This window comes from Pteronotus mesoamericanus, unplaced genomic scaffold (assembly GCF_021234165.1).
Source record: "Pteronotus mesoamericanus isolate MK-2021 breed Mesoamerican mustached bat unplaced genomic scaffold, CSHL_Meso_final scaffold_54, whole genome shotgun sequence".
Lineage (NCBI taxonomy): Eukaryota > Metazoa > Chordata > Mammalia > Chiroptera > Mormoopidae > Pteronotus > Pteronotus mesoamericanus.
This window is the reverse complement of record NW_026555321.1, coordinates 904,830-922,372: the sequence shown is the minus strand read 5'-3', so window position 1 is coordinate 922,372 and position 17,543 is coordinate 904,830. Positions and strand designations below refer to the sequence as shown.

At 43.8% G+C, this 17,543-nt stretch overlaps 1 protein-coding gene across 1 annotated transcript in view; it reads left to right on the top strand.

Moving 5' to 3' along the window:
• Positions 1 to 17,543, top strand: part of MYRIP (myosin VIIA and Rab interacting protein) — a 210,430-nt gene that overhangs the window by 169,612 nt on the left and 23,275 nt on the right. The window contains exon 11 of the mRNA XM_054595556.1: positions 7,429 to 7,668. Within this exon, the coding sequence (XP_054451531.1) occupies positions 7,429 to 7,668 (240 nt within the window). The remainder of the gene's footprint in view (positions 1 to 7,428; positions 7,669 to 17,543) is intronic.

The window sequence follows — 17,543 nt, the reverse complement described above, 5'->3', positions numbered from 1 at the left end:
CAGACCCAGATCTGAAGTAGGGAACTATTAGGGGGCCAGAAACTGTCCCTTGTGGCTACAGGCAACTCAGGTAGATCCAGGGGATACAGGCTGGGGACATCACCAGCACCTGCCACAATGACTGTCTATGAAAGTGTCAGCCAGACACCCTCCTAAAGGTAGCTGTGAACACAAAGATCCTCAGGTCACAGAATCTGGCGTCAGTCCTGCCTGAGCTGCTAATATAGTGCCTTCTAGAAAAAGTCCTACATTTGGTCCAAGCTCTCACTTTCTCCTCTGTAAAACAATGTCATTACAAATCTGCCTCCTGGGATTGCTGTGATGGTAGAGCAGAAATACAAAGTTCTGTGCACCTGTGAGTCATTATTGTTTAGCTCAAGTGCAGGCTGTTTGCCAGAGACTCTGAGTAACTTCCCTCAGGGATACTCTTGAGGGTTGTCTGCACACTTGTGGGTATAAAATACCATATATGCACCATAACTAGGTGCCTGAAGCTTCCTATTTATTCTGAAGTGGCTGGAAAGTTGCCTTCTGGCATTAATCTTTGCAAGGCATCTATAGGGAAAAGGCAAGAGCTCAGACAAAGGTGCTGGGACCAGTGTTACCAGACGTCCACCTCCCTGGTAGTGTCCTCTCCTTCCCACTAGGTGGCGATGGTGTTGCACTTCCAGGGACTTCAAAACCCTAGCCTGCCTGCTGGTCTTCTATTTAGTTTTCTATATATTGTAAATTTCAGTAAATATTAGACATTTCAAAACACAGACATAGTCCTCTTGACCACAACGCTAAATCTCTGCCGTCTCCCCCCAAGTGACAGCACTTGTATTTGTGCATTTATGCGCACACAGTACATTTAGAAATACAGCTCTGTAAATGTATCTGTGTTTTGGCAAAACCAGCGTCTTTCTCTCCATATTCCTCTGCCTCCTTCTCTTAACAAAAAGCAATAGAGATGTCAGCACACACAAAACAAAGCCTAGAACCTGCAAAATATTACATCACATGGTCCCCGGGAGGAGTGTGGGAGCGGGAGCAATCCATCCAGGGCACAAGCAATGAGGGAGCAGCCCTTCCTTGCCTGTAGAGGATTTGTAAATAAATAAGTCTAACAAAAGTCAGCCTTTTTCGTATAGGTCTGCACCGTACAGGGAAAATTCTAAGCAATGCTACTGATGAGGCTGCTCCTAGTATCCATCCAGCCCCCTGGGTTCTCCACTGGGTTGTGGGGACAAATCAACAATCAATAGTTCCCACAATGGTGGGTATTTAAGGCTTTTCTGTGGTTGATGTTATAAACAATACTGCAGAGAGAATCATTGTACAGGTCCCTTTGTAAAAGTACAGGAAGCAGGATCGCTGATTTGAAAGGTATAATGATCTTTAATTTTAATGAGTACTTGCCGAATTAAGCTCCCAAAACCTCATAGCAATTTGCATGGCATAGCACGATTTGGGTATGCTTTCTCCTATTGTCCACAATACTTGGTGCTGTTAGTCTGTTGAATTGTCACCAATTTACGTGAGGAAAAGAATACATTTCTTTTTAGTTAACATGTCCATAGTTACTACTGAAGTTGAGCATTTTTTTCTATATTTAAAGCTACTTCCATGTTTTCTCCTTTGGAAGGCACATTTACCTCCTATTATTTTGTTGCGTCATTTGCCTTTTTTTAAATTGATTTTTATGAATTAGTTCTATTTTGTAATTATATTGTAGATTTTAGTTTTTTGATGGTTACACATTGACAGTATTCTCCCCTTGTTTATCACTGCTGCCTTAACTTTATTTAAGTCTATTTTACATGCAAAAGTTTTTGTTACTAATAATTTATCAATCATTTTTTATCATAATTTCTCAGTTATTTCCTTTGTCTTTTTCATTTTGTACCTTGTTTTAGAAAGCTTCAAATCCTCAAGGTTATAAGAATATTTCCCTAATACTTTGTAGTTTTGTATTTTGCATATAATCCTTTACTCCATCTGTACTTTCCTGGATGATATGAGAAGATCTGACTTTATTTTTTTGGGTTAAATATTTCTCACCAAATCATTCTTAAATAATTCCTCCTCTATCTACTGGGTTCAGATACCCTTTTTAATATATATTAACCTCCTTTTACTCCCGCGAGCCTAGCTTTTTACTCTCTCTTTTGTTCCATTCATCTGGAAGTCCCATTCATGTACAAATACAACTTTATTTTAATTACAAGAATTTTATAATCTATTTTGATATTTTACTGTTGTTTTTGTTAATGACATTTTATAAAAGTGTCTTGACTTTTATCGGTGCTTTTACCCTTATAAATGGTTTTTTAAAATCTGCTTTCAAATACAAAAAAAAACCCAACCCCACCTTTTTAAAAAGTTTTGATTGGGTTGCTCCAAATGTATTTACTATTTGGGAATAATTTACATCGTTACACATCGGAGTCTCCTCCAATCTCCTGCGACTGAGGCTCATAGTCTTTTGCCTTCATATCCATCGGTCTCCGTTCCCCTAACCCGCCTCCGTCAGTCACTGTAGCCGCCCCCCGTCTGTGGTTTTCCTCCTGTCTGTCTCGTCAGTCTGGTGAGCCTCCCAGACGTCGCAGCAGCCCCCGTGTGCTGTTCCGCTCCCCGCTCCCCGCTCCCCGCGCCGCCTCACCAGCCATGATTAGCAGATGCGGCCCGCTGAGCGCGGCAGTTCTTTCCCACATCCTCTAACTTCATCCCCGACCTCAAATCCTCCCTCCTGCGTGAGTCTCTGTGCAAGCTGCCATCACAGAGAGCTGAACACGTCCTTCTGTCCTAAATAACCTCCAACGCCCTGGTGCCCATGGATGAGATGAAATTTTTGGTCAGAACCTCTTTTCCTCCAACACTCTGCAGCAGATAACTTTAGTGTTGGGTTGAAGTCTGAAGAGACAACCTAATTTTCCCTTTAGACAGGGGTGGGCAAACGGAGGTTTACACTTGCTAGTCCACAAAACAGGGTGTATTCTTGTATAATTATTTATTAACTATTGTATTATTTTCTATACAAACTGTAAACCTCCTTTTGCCCCATCTTGCAGGTAACATTTGTTTCTCCTCCTGAAAATGTATTTGATTTGTTGTTTCTTTAAAAAGCAAGCACTTCTGCCAGCACGGTAGATGTGTGTGCGTTTCGTGCTGCGGCACATGGTATGTGCACACTCCGCTACTTTTTCCACTTGGCAGCATTTTCCTCTGTCATTGTGACTATAGTCATTCTCCCAGGCCACCTGTCATTGGTACATGGGTATTGGTTCTCTGTCTTCCACGTCTGCAACCGTCCCTCACTGTTTTCCTGCCTCGGTCTTTTCCTTGGCCTCCCCAAGTTTGTCCTCCAGCTCCCTCGTGTCTTCCCAAGGTTTATGCTGCTGTCCCCTCCTCAGCTGGAGGTTCTAATCCTGTGGCGGTGTCGTCCGTCTTTCTTCAATCTGTTGTCTCCTTAGTCTCCCCATTTCATCTCACCCTATAGTCTTTTAGTCTCGTGCTTAATCCCCTATAACTCTCTCCACGTCACTGCCTCTCTGTAATTACCCCTTTTTAATGAAAATGCAAAACTACTAATCTAATAGACATTGTGTCCTGGTTGCTAGTAAAATTTGTGTGATGTCTTCAAGCTTTCTTTTGCCTTTTTTGCTCTGCCGTGTTTTTCCGTAGGTTCATGTTAAACATTTTCTGTTAGTCATTTTTGGATCAGGATAATGCTTTCCGCACCCTGTTGTTTGCCAATATCCAGCATCGTCGAGTCATTTCCCCTCTGCTCGCTTAAGAAAGGAGTTGTTTCTTCCTCTCATGGTCTCACTATAGGTATCTTTGAACAGACGGCTAAGAACATTGGTGCATACTCATATATTGAAGAAGTGAATGAATAGAAAACAACAAAACTGTTGTATCCTTCTACACGGTTTTCATAGTCTCCATCCTAGGACTTTACATTTCATGACCCCACCTCCTAGGACGTAGCTTGGCACCGTAGCTAGTTCTTCCCTTTACCTATTGGCATGTTGGGGGGGAAATACATTTCCTAAGTGGCCAATAACACAGGGGAATATTAAGCGAGGGTTGGGAGTAGGGCTTATCTTTGGCTGCCTGAGGAGGCCGCCACCACAACAGAAGGCTCAGGTGCTGCGTTTCTGTTTATTTGTTTTATGATGGGCATTCATTTTACATTCTGGACCAAGGTTTGAGGTCGGGAGGATATTCTCACTACAGCAGGTCCTGTGAATAATGTCATTTTGTTCAACGTTGTTTCATTTTAACATTGATGACAGTATTAGAAAATTGATTCCCAGCCGGGGCCACTGTGTGGAGTTTGCCGGTTCTCCACGTGTCTGCCTGGTTTTCTCCGGGGACTCCATTTTTTCCCCACGCCCCAAACATGTGCCTGTGAGGTGAATTGGCGTGTGTACCTTGTCCCAGTGTGAGTGCGCGTGGGCGTATGCGTGGCCCCGCGAGGGGTAGGCATCCTGCCCAGGGCAGGCCCCATCTTGTGCCCTGAGCTGCCAGGGTAGGTTTCAGACCCAGCAACCTTGAACTAGAATAAGGGGGTTAAAAAAAATAATGATCTTACTTGTTTTTCTTAACCTTTCTTAAATGAATGTAGAGCTTCCATTTATTTCAATGTTTAACGTTAGAATTGTTTGGGGTCTTTCTTTGGTGATATTTTTGTGATCAGAAATATGGCATAGGAACTTACTTTCGTTTGTGTCCATTAGCCTACGGTAGAGTTGGTTTCTTTTTAGGTCATATCACTTAAAGTCATAGGTTCCAAAAACCTACCAACAACATTAAGTGAGGACTTACTGTATCAATTTTTCTTTGGAGATGTAAATATCTGTTAATCTACTTGATAACTATTACATGGCCAAATATTACCGAGGTAGCTTTGCAGCTCTGGTGGCTTCTGACAATGATGCTTCCATCGTGTTTATGGCATTACATCTCTGGGCGTCACATCCCTGTGTGCGTGATCGCAGAGTCCTTATTGAACTCGAGGGCCATCACTTTGCATTAATACAGTGCTCAGCTCAAATAAAACGTGAGGTCTAGCCTTACAATTTTTAGGATTCCATTCTTTAAAGCTCTGCTCAGGTATGAGCTATTCCATTTCCCCTTCCCTGGTGACATTTACTTCAGCCAACTAGGGGAGCCTCATGAAACGCTCTAAGCCTCCTCACACCGTCACCTGTGTGTAGTTGTGCCCCAACGCATCCGGATCATCTGGTCGGGTGTCCCTCCCTGCATCAAACTATGAACTCCACCAGAGCAGGAACATTGTCCCTCTCACTTTTGAGCTTCAGGAGCCATCACAGGGCCCAGCACTTAGTAGGCACGCAGTACACATTTGCTGGATGTGGACTGAGTCACCATGGATTAATTCTTCGTAAGTTCTTATATGGAAAAAAAGAGAAAATAGGACAAAGCCGAAGTAAAGCAAAGTACAGGTAAGATGAATTGACCATTGGGTGTGTTAAATCTATTGAGTGAGATGGTAAGAGAAGGTTACCAGGGGTGAGTTTGTAGCCAGGCGCTGACTCCCTGGTGGATCTCGTGCATACCACGACAGTCGCCGCTGAGTTCTTTGCGAGGAGAAGCTCAGTTCCTTGAGCTGATGCTTAGCTCTCGGTAGCCTGATCCAGACCTGTCTGCTTGCAGCTCCCAAGTTTTCCACTCTCTCCACTTCTGGGCCTTTTTCTTCTCATTGCACCAAGCAGTCTCACGTATCCTGGGTCTTGTTTGTCCTGCTGCTTCCTCAGTAAGAATGCCTGGCCTCCTGTCTACGTATTAAAATTGTCCTCATCTTTCAAGACCCTGCTCAGAGGCTGTTCTTCCCATGAAGTTCCCCATGTCCCATAAGGAATTCCTCCTTCTGAAGCAGGACCAGAAAAGACAGTCATTTCCAATGGACCTTTTTTCACTTATCAATCCAGTGATTCTGTTTTTCATGTCTACAGCCTACTTCCTTCTAATCACCTTTATGTAGTCAGCCGCCCTTAACATTTGTTCAATTACAAACCATATCAAGCCAACCTGATGCATAAATATCATTAAAAATAAAAGGCTGTCACACATCTTTTTAGCAAAGCAGAATGATCCAGATTCTGGTTGTAAAATGTATGGGATAAAGCCCTTCCCATTGAATGACTAACTAAATGAAAATACCATATTTTTGTCCTTATTCGTATGTTGTTTACTCATTGATTCTTGAGTTAAAGATAATTCACCTAGGACACTATCATTTGAAGACTCAGTCTGGAATTTTGCATCTAGAATCAACTTTACCTCATTGTTAGAGTCTAGAGAGCTGGGCTCCTCTTTGAATTCATCTACTGAGTCACCTAATAATCGCAAAGTGTAATTCCCTGTCAGTTTCTTCTCTTTGCCATTATGAAATTTTAGATTCTCAACTGTATGCAATGAGCTAAAAGCAAACTCACAATGGCGATGATTGATTTCGCTATTGAGTCATCCTTCTGGGCAATTCTGTTCTCCTGTATTATTGTCTCAATCTCTTTTAGCATAATTGGGAGTGACTGATGAGTAATAATGAAAGATATTTCCCAAGATGATGAAATAGCAACATATTTCAAAAGAGAGGAAAAATAATATCACAAAGATCCCATCGCGTACCTTAGATTTTTAAAAGGGCCCAATGCACCCATATAGTAAACGCAAAATAGAATGAGTTATATCTTATTTAAAATACCAGTAAATTTTTTCTTTATTCTTTGGAAGCCCTTCACACAATAATAAAAGCCATGAACTAGCAAGCCTTATAAAAGGACTGAACAACTCAAAGAGAAAATTCAAAAAACTAAAATTGGGCTGAATAGACGTGGATGGTGTGCTGAGGGTTGTCTTAACATTCCATAGATGTCTGTCCAAGTCCAGAAGAAAGTGAGGGTCACAGCCTCCATGGCCCGCATGGAGCTCCCCAGGCCTCGTCAGGGCTTAACTCACACAAGGAACCTAAGAGAGACTCACCGAGTGGGTAGCATGGGCCATTGACGTAATTACTAACCCCCATCTCTGCAGCCACCATAGCGATAGTCCGTATAGCAGGTGTTCATAGGGCCGCTTCACCGGGCGACCCAGGTTGTTCAGCCTTGCCTCATCAGCACCAGCACAGTGCTGCCCAGGCTGTGTGCTCAGTAAGCATTTTGCAAATGAAAAATACTGGTGGATTCCAACACATTTCTGAGTACAGATGCTCACCTGCCCAAACCCTTTCACAAAGGGTTGAGATGCCCGTATTTGAGAAAAGAAAAGTAAAAAGTGAACGCCTATCTTTAGAGGGAGCAGACCAGGTCGGAGAGCTGTTCCCTTCCTGGTGCATCCTTCACTGGGTGTTACTGGGGACAACAAGCCACACACCTGTAGCAGAGGCATCCTCAGCTCATGATTCCCATTTTCATTCAGGTGTCAGGTGATTTCTCAGAGACTGACATCAGCTCCGAGACTCGGCACCCCCAGACCAGTGCAGATACCGCGGAGGAGAAAGTAAGGAACAAGTTGTTCGAGTTAGCCATGAAAATGAGCGAGAAGGAGACGTCTTCAGGGGAGGATCAGGAGTCTGAGTCCAAGACGGAGTCTGAGAACCAGAAGGAGAGTCTGTCATCTGAAGACAATAGCCAGAGCATCCAGGAAGAGCTGAAGAAGGTAAGGGCTGTGAAACCACCTGCAGACGGCTCAGTTTCTGCAGCCAGGACATAGGGAAAGGCTCTATATTTGCACAGATCTAGTGGGTCCCCAAAGATCTCTCTCTAAAACGGTCTTCCCTGCATGCTTGGGGAAGCCTGCAGGAGGTCTTCTGATTAGATCTTAGATCTGGGTGATTCAGTCAGGAAACCAGCTTTGTGTTTTATGGAAGCCTCCCGAGGCTTCTCGTCTCCTGAGAACCGTCCTCCAGCGGCACGGCCCTTGGGTCTCAAGTCTATAATTTCACGCCCGTGACCTCTCTCACTGGCAAGGAGCAGGGCTACCCACCGTCCCATGAGGAATTTTGCCTGTGCCTTGGGAACGCCGCACCATCCCTCTTTTAGTGAATGAGGAAGCCTCATGTCGTGCGTGGTCTTTATGGGAAAGTGGCCTCCTGGATCATTTCTCTCTGCGGTTTTCAGATTTGAGTTGGTCTGTCTCCGCTTCAGAATCCTTACTGGAATCCCAGTGTTGTAAACAGACTAAATATACTGCTACTGCCAGGGCCCCCAAAGCCCCAAACACTGATCCTCAGTTCCACCCTCCTCCCACTCCCCCACCCGACCCCCACTAGCCAGGCCCTGGTTTCCAAGTGGCATTGCTGGGAAACCACAGAAAAGAGATCCAACCACTTGAAGAAAGAGATCCCAGACTCCCTGCCCCCAGCCAGCACTCTGCCCCAACCCCGCAGCATGCACCGGGGTTCCCTCAGCAGCTTCTCCAAGCAAGTGCATGCTGGACTGGGCCACTTTAGGGTCGGGCCATCCCTGATGCCTCCAATGGAGGGGGAAGAAGCTGACACTTGCTGATTGTCTCCTCTGTGCCTCATGCTCTGCACATATTGGGGAGTTCATTTAATAAAAGCTCTTCGGTGTAGACACAGCCCCTTTGGCGAATGAAGCAGCCTCAGCTGGTGTTAATCAGGAAGGAACTTACGCAAACCCACGGCTAGCGGGTGTCAGCGCTGGGGCTGCGCCGCAAAGCGGCGTGACCCCAAGTCATCGGCCCCTTCCTTTACAATGAGCCACTCTTGTCTGGAAACATCTAGATTTCTTTGTCCTTGTGATCAGTTTGCTCCTGTTTTGAGACTATGCCATATAAGCCAGCAGGTTACTGGTAACCCACATGCATGTGTGAATGAGCCCCCTTCATCTGCCCAACAGCCAAGCTGGAGTACCAGGGAGTAGCCAGGCCAGCCTCAGAATGACCACAGGTGGTCCAGAGCAGGCCCGAAGAGAAGTGGGGACTGCCCTCCATGGCTAAGCCCGAGTCCTTCGGCATCTCAGACTCTGCCTCCCACTCTTTCCACCCCACTCCCCATAGCCATCGAGTCCCCACTCAGGAACCGGCAGGGCCCTCTGCTGTGGGCAGCGCACACGTCTTTCCCCTGGCGGGTCTGTGGCTTGGAGAACAGAGCTCGGCCTTTATGGGCAGCCCGTGGCACGCTCTTGTCTGTTTTGGTTTTTAATTGATTCCTAGGACCCAGTCCAGGTCTTCATTGTTGGTTGGGTCAGAAATGTTTCTTCCGGTTTCTAAATCCCATGGTTCTTCCAAATTCCATGTAATGGATTAAATAGGAGTTTGTTTCTTGGCCTAAGTGTCATTTGTGGCACTGTTTATAGGACAAATGATGTCCTATGGGTCGAGCTTTTGGAACATGAGTGTTTGTTGAAGCCTCAAATTAGCAAATTCTTGCATTGTGGTCAAATTTGTGCATCCTGTGTCCTGAAGGCATTTTTATTTAAAGTGTCTTTGTTTATGAATTATTATCACAAGTAGCTGAGTCATGGTGCTTTATTTTTCGCAAGGGAGTCATAGACCAGCTGACATCTCTCATGTTTATAGTTTCATGGAATAATTTTCAGCCAAGTACTGAGACTTCTCTAAACTAAGAAAGTGTCTTTGGGCTTCTTCTCATGGCTGCTCTCCATTTACTAATACCAGGTTCCATGGAAACACAATCCTGGTCGGAAGTCAAGGAGACAGGTTTATTGGCTGTTGTCTGAGAAAACCCAGAGCCTTGGGTTTCTGAACTTTAATGGGCTTGTGACAAGCCTTTTGTTGACATCACAGTGTTAACATAAAATCAAGTACTGTTCATGTGTATCCCACCCTTGTAAAGTAACTCACCATTCACAAGGGGCTTTGCTGTCTTCCATCCAGGTTGCATATTTAAGAGCGTCTTTATCTTTAGTTGGGGCTGAAGTGAACACAGTGCTAGACACTCATTTGTATCTTACGGACTCCACTGATCTCCATTGGTTGTAGGCCTATGGCAAAACTAACATCTCTTTTCTAACTTTCTATTTAACTGTGGCCCTAGGAAAAAAGAGAAACATGAGCTGTCCACTTAGGGCTACAACTCTTATGCACAGCGCTTGAACAGGTGAGGAGGCTCATTTCTTGTGGTCATTGGCTCCACTCATTCCCACAGCTGTGTCCTGCGTGCAGAGACGGGGGCAGGGCCTGCCGGTCTGAGAAGACGGAGTTCCAGGTCCTCTCCTGGATCACTGGGCTCCAGCAGAACATCCCCCTCTCTAGGCAAAGGATGAACTAAGCACCAGAGAAAGACTGACCAGAACTCCAATGCAAAGATTCCTTAAAGCCTCTGTAAAATGCAGGTGCTATCTGAAGGGTCAGGAAAAACCGATGTTACATCAGCCACAGTGGTAGAATGAGATATTAGACAGATGTGGTTTGAAGAGAGAAAGGCAGAGCAGCCTAGAAGGTTGTAAGTAGAAAGGTCTAGGAACCAAGGCTCCAGTTTACAGCCCTGCCCCCACTAAAGCCCAAAAATAGACACCCTGAGGAGAGGGGATCAGGGGCGATAAGAGGGGAGAAAGGACAGAAAAGATGCTGTGTGCCCGAAGTTCTGCGGATACACAGGACGGTGCTCTTGGAAAACATTCTGGGTAGAGAGAAAATCAAAACATAAGAAAGCAAAAAAGAAAGAGAGGAAGGAAAGAAGGAAGCGAGGAAGGAAGGAAGGAAGGAAGGAAGGAAGGAAGGAAGGAAGGAAGGAAGGAAGGAAGGACTGTCTCAACTACAAACACAAGTACCAAAATCCCAAATAAAATACTGGCAAACTAAATTTTGCAATATTAAGAGACTCACAAGCCATAAGTAATAAATTTATTCTGAAAATGTAAAAATAAAGTTAATAGCAGGAAATATCATTTAGTACATACTATTTTTTTAAAGCATGTCATAATCTCAAATGGTGTCAAAATGGTCCTTGGAAAGGTTTAATATGTAATACACTTTAAAAACTCTCAATGGAATAGATCATTCTGATTAAAAATACCCATCTCAAAGCAATACAGTGAAACCCTAAAGGGTTTCTCCTGAATGAGACCTCATTGTAAATATAAAAAAAACTTGAACATCTTAATATTTTACTATTGATCAAATATATGACAAAGAGTTGCAAATCTAAATGCTTTTACATAACTATGTATTTTGTTAATTAAAATGGTATGTACATATGCTTGAAAAATAAGAAATATCTGTGGCTTTAAGGTTTTTTTAATTATAGGTGAGTAATTTGATATTGGTAATAATTTTTTAAATACTCACTACTCCAAAGAAGTAAATGAGCAAACCTGGCTCTGGAAGTGTTACAAAACCTGAACAGACCATGGAAGAAATTGGCAAAGTAGTTAAGGAATTATTCCTCAGAAAGAAACTAGACCCAGTGTCTCTGCCAATAAAATCCATGAAATGTTTATGGTACTAATCACTCCCATACTATTTAAACTGTTCTTTAGCATTAAAAATATTGAAAGCATTCAAGTTCATTTTATTTATTTAAAACCTTGGTCTGAATCTGACCCAAAATTCATGCACCACCACCAATTTGCATACTAATTCACTGGTTAATAAATATTCAAATATTCTCAATGTGTTAGCAAATTGTTTCCTACTACATAATAAAATAATGATTTACAATGGCCAAGTAGGATTTAGTCTAGGAATGTAATAATGTCAATTTTAAGAAACATTAATATTTCCCATTATATTTACAAGTAAAAGGGGAGAAAACATGGTTATGCTGTTAAATTCCTAGATTGGTATTTGACATAAAGTAGGAAATTCATAAATGTTGAATGAAGAATTAATTCCAAACACCAGCTAATAAAGTTAAGCAACCATTTCTGATTTAAAAAAAAAAGATAAAAACTCAACAGCAGTAGCTGTGAGCCTTTTGAGGGTTGCAGACCTCTTTGGTATTTGACGAAAGCTACGACCTTTCTCTCCATAAAAGTGTAAAGAATGACAATGATTTTACGGATACACTCCCTGGAGGAATCTCGCCCACCCATGCATCAGATAGTAGGCATACAGACCTTGGACGTGGCTCTGGACCCTGGAGTGGCCTGTGAACCAACTCCAGCCCCTCTTGGCCATGGTCCCGGAGCCCCGAGAGAACACTACATAGAACAGTCACCCAGGAGTCCAGCAGAGAAGTTCCAGCACACCACCCATGACAGAAAAAGGGAAAGTCATCAATTGACAGAGATAACAGGGGAGGAAGATAAGAACAAGAGAACAACAAAACAACCAGAAAACAAAGAAAAAATGGCATTATGATAATAAGTCCTTACCTATCAATAATCACTGTAAATGTAAATGGATTAAATTTTCCAATCAAAAGATATAGAGTAGCTGAATAGTTTTAAAAAGAAGATGAAGCCCTGACCAGTGTGGCTCAGTTGGTTAGGCACCATCAGGCAAAGTGAAGGACGACTGATTTGATTCCCACTCGGGGCACGTGCTTCGGTTGCAGGTTTGATCTCCAGTTGGGGAGCGTGCGAGAGGTAGCCGATCAATGTTTTTCTCTTGCATCAATGTTTTTCTCCCTTTCTTTCTCCTTCCCTTCCCCCTCTCTAAAAAGTAAATATATATAAATATGTAAGTAAATAAAAATTTTAACAAAGAAGACCCAACTGTGTGCCTATAAGAGACTTGTTTCAGCTTTAAGGACACACATAGACTCAAAGTGAAGGGATGGAAAAAGATACTTCATGAGAGTGAAAATTAAAAGAGAATTGGTAGCTATACTTATATCAGACAAAAAAGACTTTAAAGCTGACCGAAAAGGTGATTATATAATTGTAAAGGGGTCAATCCATCAAGAGGCTGTAACAATCATTTATATATATATCTCTCCAATGTCAGAGCACCTAAATATATTAAACAAACACTAACAGATGTAAAGGGAGAAACAGACAATACAATAATAGTAGGGGACTTCAATACTTTCATTCTAGACTGAAAAGTGTTAAGGAAATGTTGGGCTTAAACTATGTATCAAATGAACCTAACAGACACATACAGAACACTCCATGCAACAGCAGCAGAGTATATTGATACTTTCTTCTCCAACACACAGAAGATATTCTCCAAGATAGGTCATATGTTAGGTCACAGAACAGGCCTTAACAAATTTAGGAAGATTGAAATCATACCAAATATCTTTGCTTACCAGTATGGTATGAAACTAGAAATTAAAAACAAGAGGAAAATTGGAATATGCACAAATATGTGGAAGTGAAACAGCGCACACCTGAACAATCAGCTTTGTAACTCGAAGTCATCAAATTCAGCACAGCCTTCGATCCAGCAATCATACATACATTCATTCCTTTATCCTAAGGGATAGCCAGGGACACGCAGCCAAGGGTATCACAATGCAGTTCATTAAGCATTGTGTTTGTATTACAGGGGAAGACTGAAACAACCTAATTGTCCAGCAATAAAGGACCCTTGGGGAAATGGAGGGGGTGGGGTCCAGAAAATGGATGGGATATAATCATTGGAATAGCAAAGACAGATCGGTCCAGATATAAGTAAGTGGGTAAATTTGATGTCAGGAAATTGAAGAGGGTTTTTTTTTGTTTTTTTTTTTTTTTTTTTTTTTATGTTCTATGCTTTTCCCTCCTCTCTCTAGCTCTCTGGCTAGATGGCAGGTTTGTCCTCTGAAAGTGAAGCGATCATGGAATTGGGGTTTCAGGATTGTGGAGAGGGTTTGAAATAGCTGTTGCATAGAATGGGAGAGAAAATAATGTGGAGGAATAGAAAGGATCCCCAGGCAGCAATAAAGACGTGGGTACAGTCAGAGCTCACAAACATTTACCTGAGATAGAGCGTCTGTAAGAGAATTCACAAACCTTGCAAATAAATGCAAAATAAAAATTCATTCTGTTCAGAGAAAAGGTCTATTAGTAGTAGGTCTGTTCGTGACTCCACACCATCCAGCATAATTACACAGTCTCGCGCAAGTGGTTCTGGGACTGTTTCATGTCAGGAGTTTCTCGTTTAGCCATTACTTTGCCATCAACTAAATTTGCAGATGAATCTCAAACCAGATTGGGGGAGGGGAAGGTATAAAATAGAAATTAACTCCATCCATAATAGTAGCAAAGAATGTAAAATTAAAACTTAACAAGAAAACTGCAGATCTCCAAGAAATCTCACAGTTTGCTAGTGGGAAAGATAACGTAAAGATGAATTCTTCCAAAAGTAAGATAGAGGTTTAATGGAATTCAAATCAAAATCCAAACCAGATATTTTTTAATTTTCCAAAAGGATTTTTTAAATCATCTGAGAAAATAAAATCAAGAATAATTTAGAAACGTTTAGAAAAGATAAAAGAAGAATGAAGAGGGCTATCTATTGAGATAGTACATTGCATTTTAAAGGTGTAACAATTAAATTTGTGAATATTGATAATAGAGGCAATGAAATAGTCCAGAGTATAGCCTAGAACATATAAGAATTGAACTCACTGTTTATCTTATAATTTCAACCCACCTCTCACCTCTGGTTGTGACGAGATCACTTCCTAATAAATGGTGTTGGGACAAATGATCCCATGTTCCTTTGGGGAAGGGAGAATGGTGAGAGGGTAAGTCCTTAGTTTTCACACCAGCGAAGGAACAGACGGATCTTCCTGGTTTGCGGGCCCAACGACACATACAGGAAACAGTCAAGAAACACATGCCCAGCTCCCCTTGGGAGTTTGAATCCCTGTTCGTTCACCATCTTGTCAACAAATAATTGCTGAACCAAGAGGCGCAATCCAGTCGGAATAAGAAAGGAAAGTTCCCTGCTCTCACGGAATTTACCTTCTGTCGGAGGAGACAGCAGATGGCTATGTACACACATGCGGGGGAAGACGCCAGATGGTGACAAGCGCCAAGAAGACCGAGCACGGCAATGATGGAGGCGAGTTAGAAGGAGGCCGAGTCCCGGGTGGCCTGGCCCTTCCTGACCAAGTGTCCTTTCAGATGGAGGCCTGAAGGACAAGAAGAAAAAAGTCACTCACGCCAAAATCTCAAGGCTGAGCTTATCAGGCAGAGGAACACATGCGAGGCCTTAAGGTGAAAATGACCTTGACAACTTGGAGGAGCAGATTCAAGATCCAGGGTGGCTGCAGACAGGTAGCCAAGGGGAGAGTAACGGGGAGGTGAGAGAAGGCAGGGGCCAGAGCAGGCAGGGCCACGTGGGCCGGGCAAGGGATAAAGCCCCTGGTGGGGTCTCAGCAGAGGAGGGGCAAGGAGGCAGGCACCCTGGCTGCCACGTGCCACCGCCTGTCCCCGTGAACACGGAAGGTGGTTTCCTGTCTTGTTGGACTCCTTCAGAGCTGAGCGTGGGCCCTGGTTTCCAGTAGGGATCAGAAACCACTTTTACCCTCTGAGGTAGGGCCAGTACACAAAAGCAGAACAGATGGATGACCACACTCCCCTCTCAGCCAAGCAAGGACGTCCGGCCTGCTCTACACCTGCTCTGCACCAAGCCGCAGAAGGCTCTGTCGGAGGTCATGGCCCCAGCACTCACTTCCTCTCTCGCTGCCACCAGGTCCTGAAGTGGCCTTGGTCAGGGAGCCCACATCAGACACCAAGGACTCCACCCAGGGAGGGCAGGAAAATGGCGCACGTGTGGCAGGAAACACACGTGGGTTTAAGTCAGTGGGTTTAATTCAGGAACTAAACTGCAAATAGCACATTTTTAAAAATTCATGTCTGTAATCACCATTTTTAAAAATCTTATTTCTTTCTTAAATGGCTTGACCATCAAAACCCAGATGCGTTAAGAAGCCGCTCCCAGGCGTCCTTGTCTAATCCCTGTTATGCTTCGTTTCGGTTTAGTACATATGCTAATTTATTGGGTTTGTGCTCCAGTGTCTTTCCACGATTCTGTGCCGCGCGCCTTCATCAAGTCACTCTTCGGGGACGCAAGTCTGTTGGTGGAGAACGTATTTTGACGGGATGTGGAGGCATCGCTGGAGCGCCTTATGTTTCATGAGAATTGAAACATATTTTCCCCAAATTTTTCTAGCAGATTTCTGTCAGCTATTTAGGAGGACATATGGAGTTTCTTTTCTTACCTTTCAAAAGCAAAAAAAATCATGAAATCAGAGCATTTGGACAAATTTCCTTGCTTGCTCGGGTAGTTTGATAGAAGCTTTAACCTGAAACCAAGACGGCAGCTGTGACCTGGGACAGAGAAGTAAGAGGCAGCCTGAGATTCCGGGCCACACCTAGCACAGGTGCTCTGAGAGTTCTCGTTCTTCTTCGCTCCAGTTGTCCTTGTAGCCCCACCCCAGGTAGGCCCAGCGAGGCTCGGAACAGGGGCTTGTCACTTGGTCGATCTTCCGCTCTATTGTGTGGTTTTGGTCGTTGGTGCGCCGTATCAATGACCTCGTCCTGATGCTGTCCGAACCACCTGAGGGCTCCCCGAATCAGGCCCTTCTCTTGCTGATCTGTGGTTCTCTGATCTGATTATTCTATTCAATTCTCTTCCAGCATCACTTTCTACAGTCCATTGGGTCCCGGGAATTGTGCCTGTGGAGGGGGTGATGTGACAGGTAGGAAGGAGCATGGATTTTGGAGACAAAAGTCTCTGGGCTCAAGTCCCAGCTGTGTGTCTTCTTCAATGAGCCGTGGTTTCTTCATCCCTTAAAGACAGGGCTAAACCATCACCTGTGTCAGGTTGTTGTGAGAGCTAAATGAAATTACGAGCAGCCTGGAGTCGTACTCAGTACCAGACAGAGCCACACGAACTCTGCGCTGGCTTCCTCCTCTCCCTGCTTGTCCCCTAGAGGAGTCTCTCAGAAGCCACCTTCTGCAGGGGAGAAGGTGTGGCCCCCTTTGCACTGTAGGCAACTTGAACAGCTGAATGGCTTTTCCACCTGCCGGGAATTCCTCCAGGAGAGCCAGCCCTTTGTGTTCCAATATGTTAAAGTTCTTTTTTATTTACTGATTTATTTTAATTTTAATTTTTGACTTTAGAGAGAAGGGAAGGGAGGGAGAAAAAGAGAGAGAGAAACATCAGTTGACTGCCTTCCTTAGGCGCCCCGACTGGGGACCAGATCTGCAAGCTTGTGCCCTGACCAGGAATTGAACCGGCGACCTTTTGGTATGTAGGACAATGCCCAGCCAACTGAGCCACACCAACCAGGGCTCAACATGTTAAGGTTCTTTCTGTTCCTAGCCATGTCCACCATCTCCTACCAGCCCTCTCAAGAACATTCATTTATCACCAGGCTGGAAGGAAGACTGGAGGGCCCACCTTCCCTCATTTCACTAAAGCCAGCTATGAAGGTTGTGCCCCACTCCCAAAGCCACTCAGGAAACTCAACATCAAAAATAATGGATTCAAGTGAGAGACTAAACGAATGACTTGAGGCTACCCTAGTTTGGCATTTGGTAACCACTCAGTCTCTTGGGTTATGAGAAAGGAACTTTGACTATTACATTTTTCCTTATTTCAAAGGCCTAATGAACCTCTGTCTTTCTCTCCTGGTGTTTAAGCCTCCTTGAACGGTGCCGGTG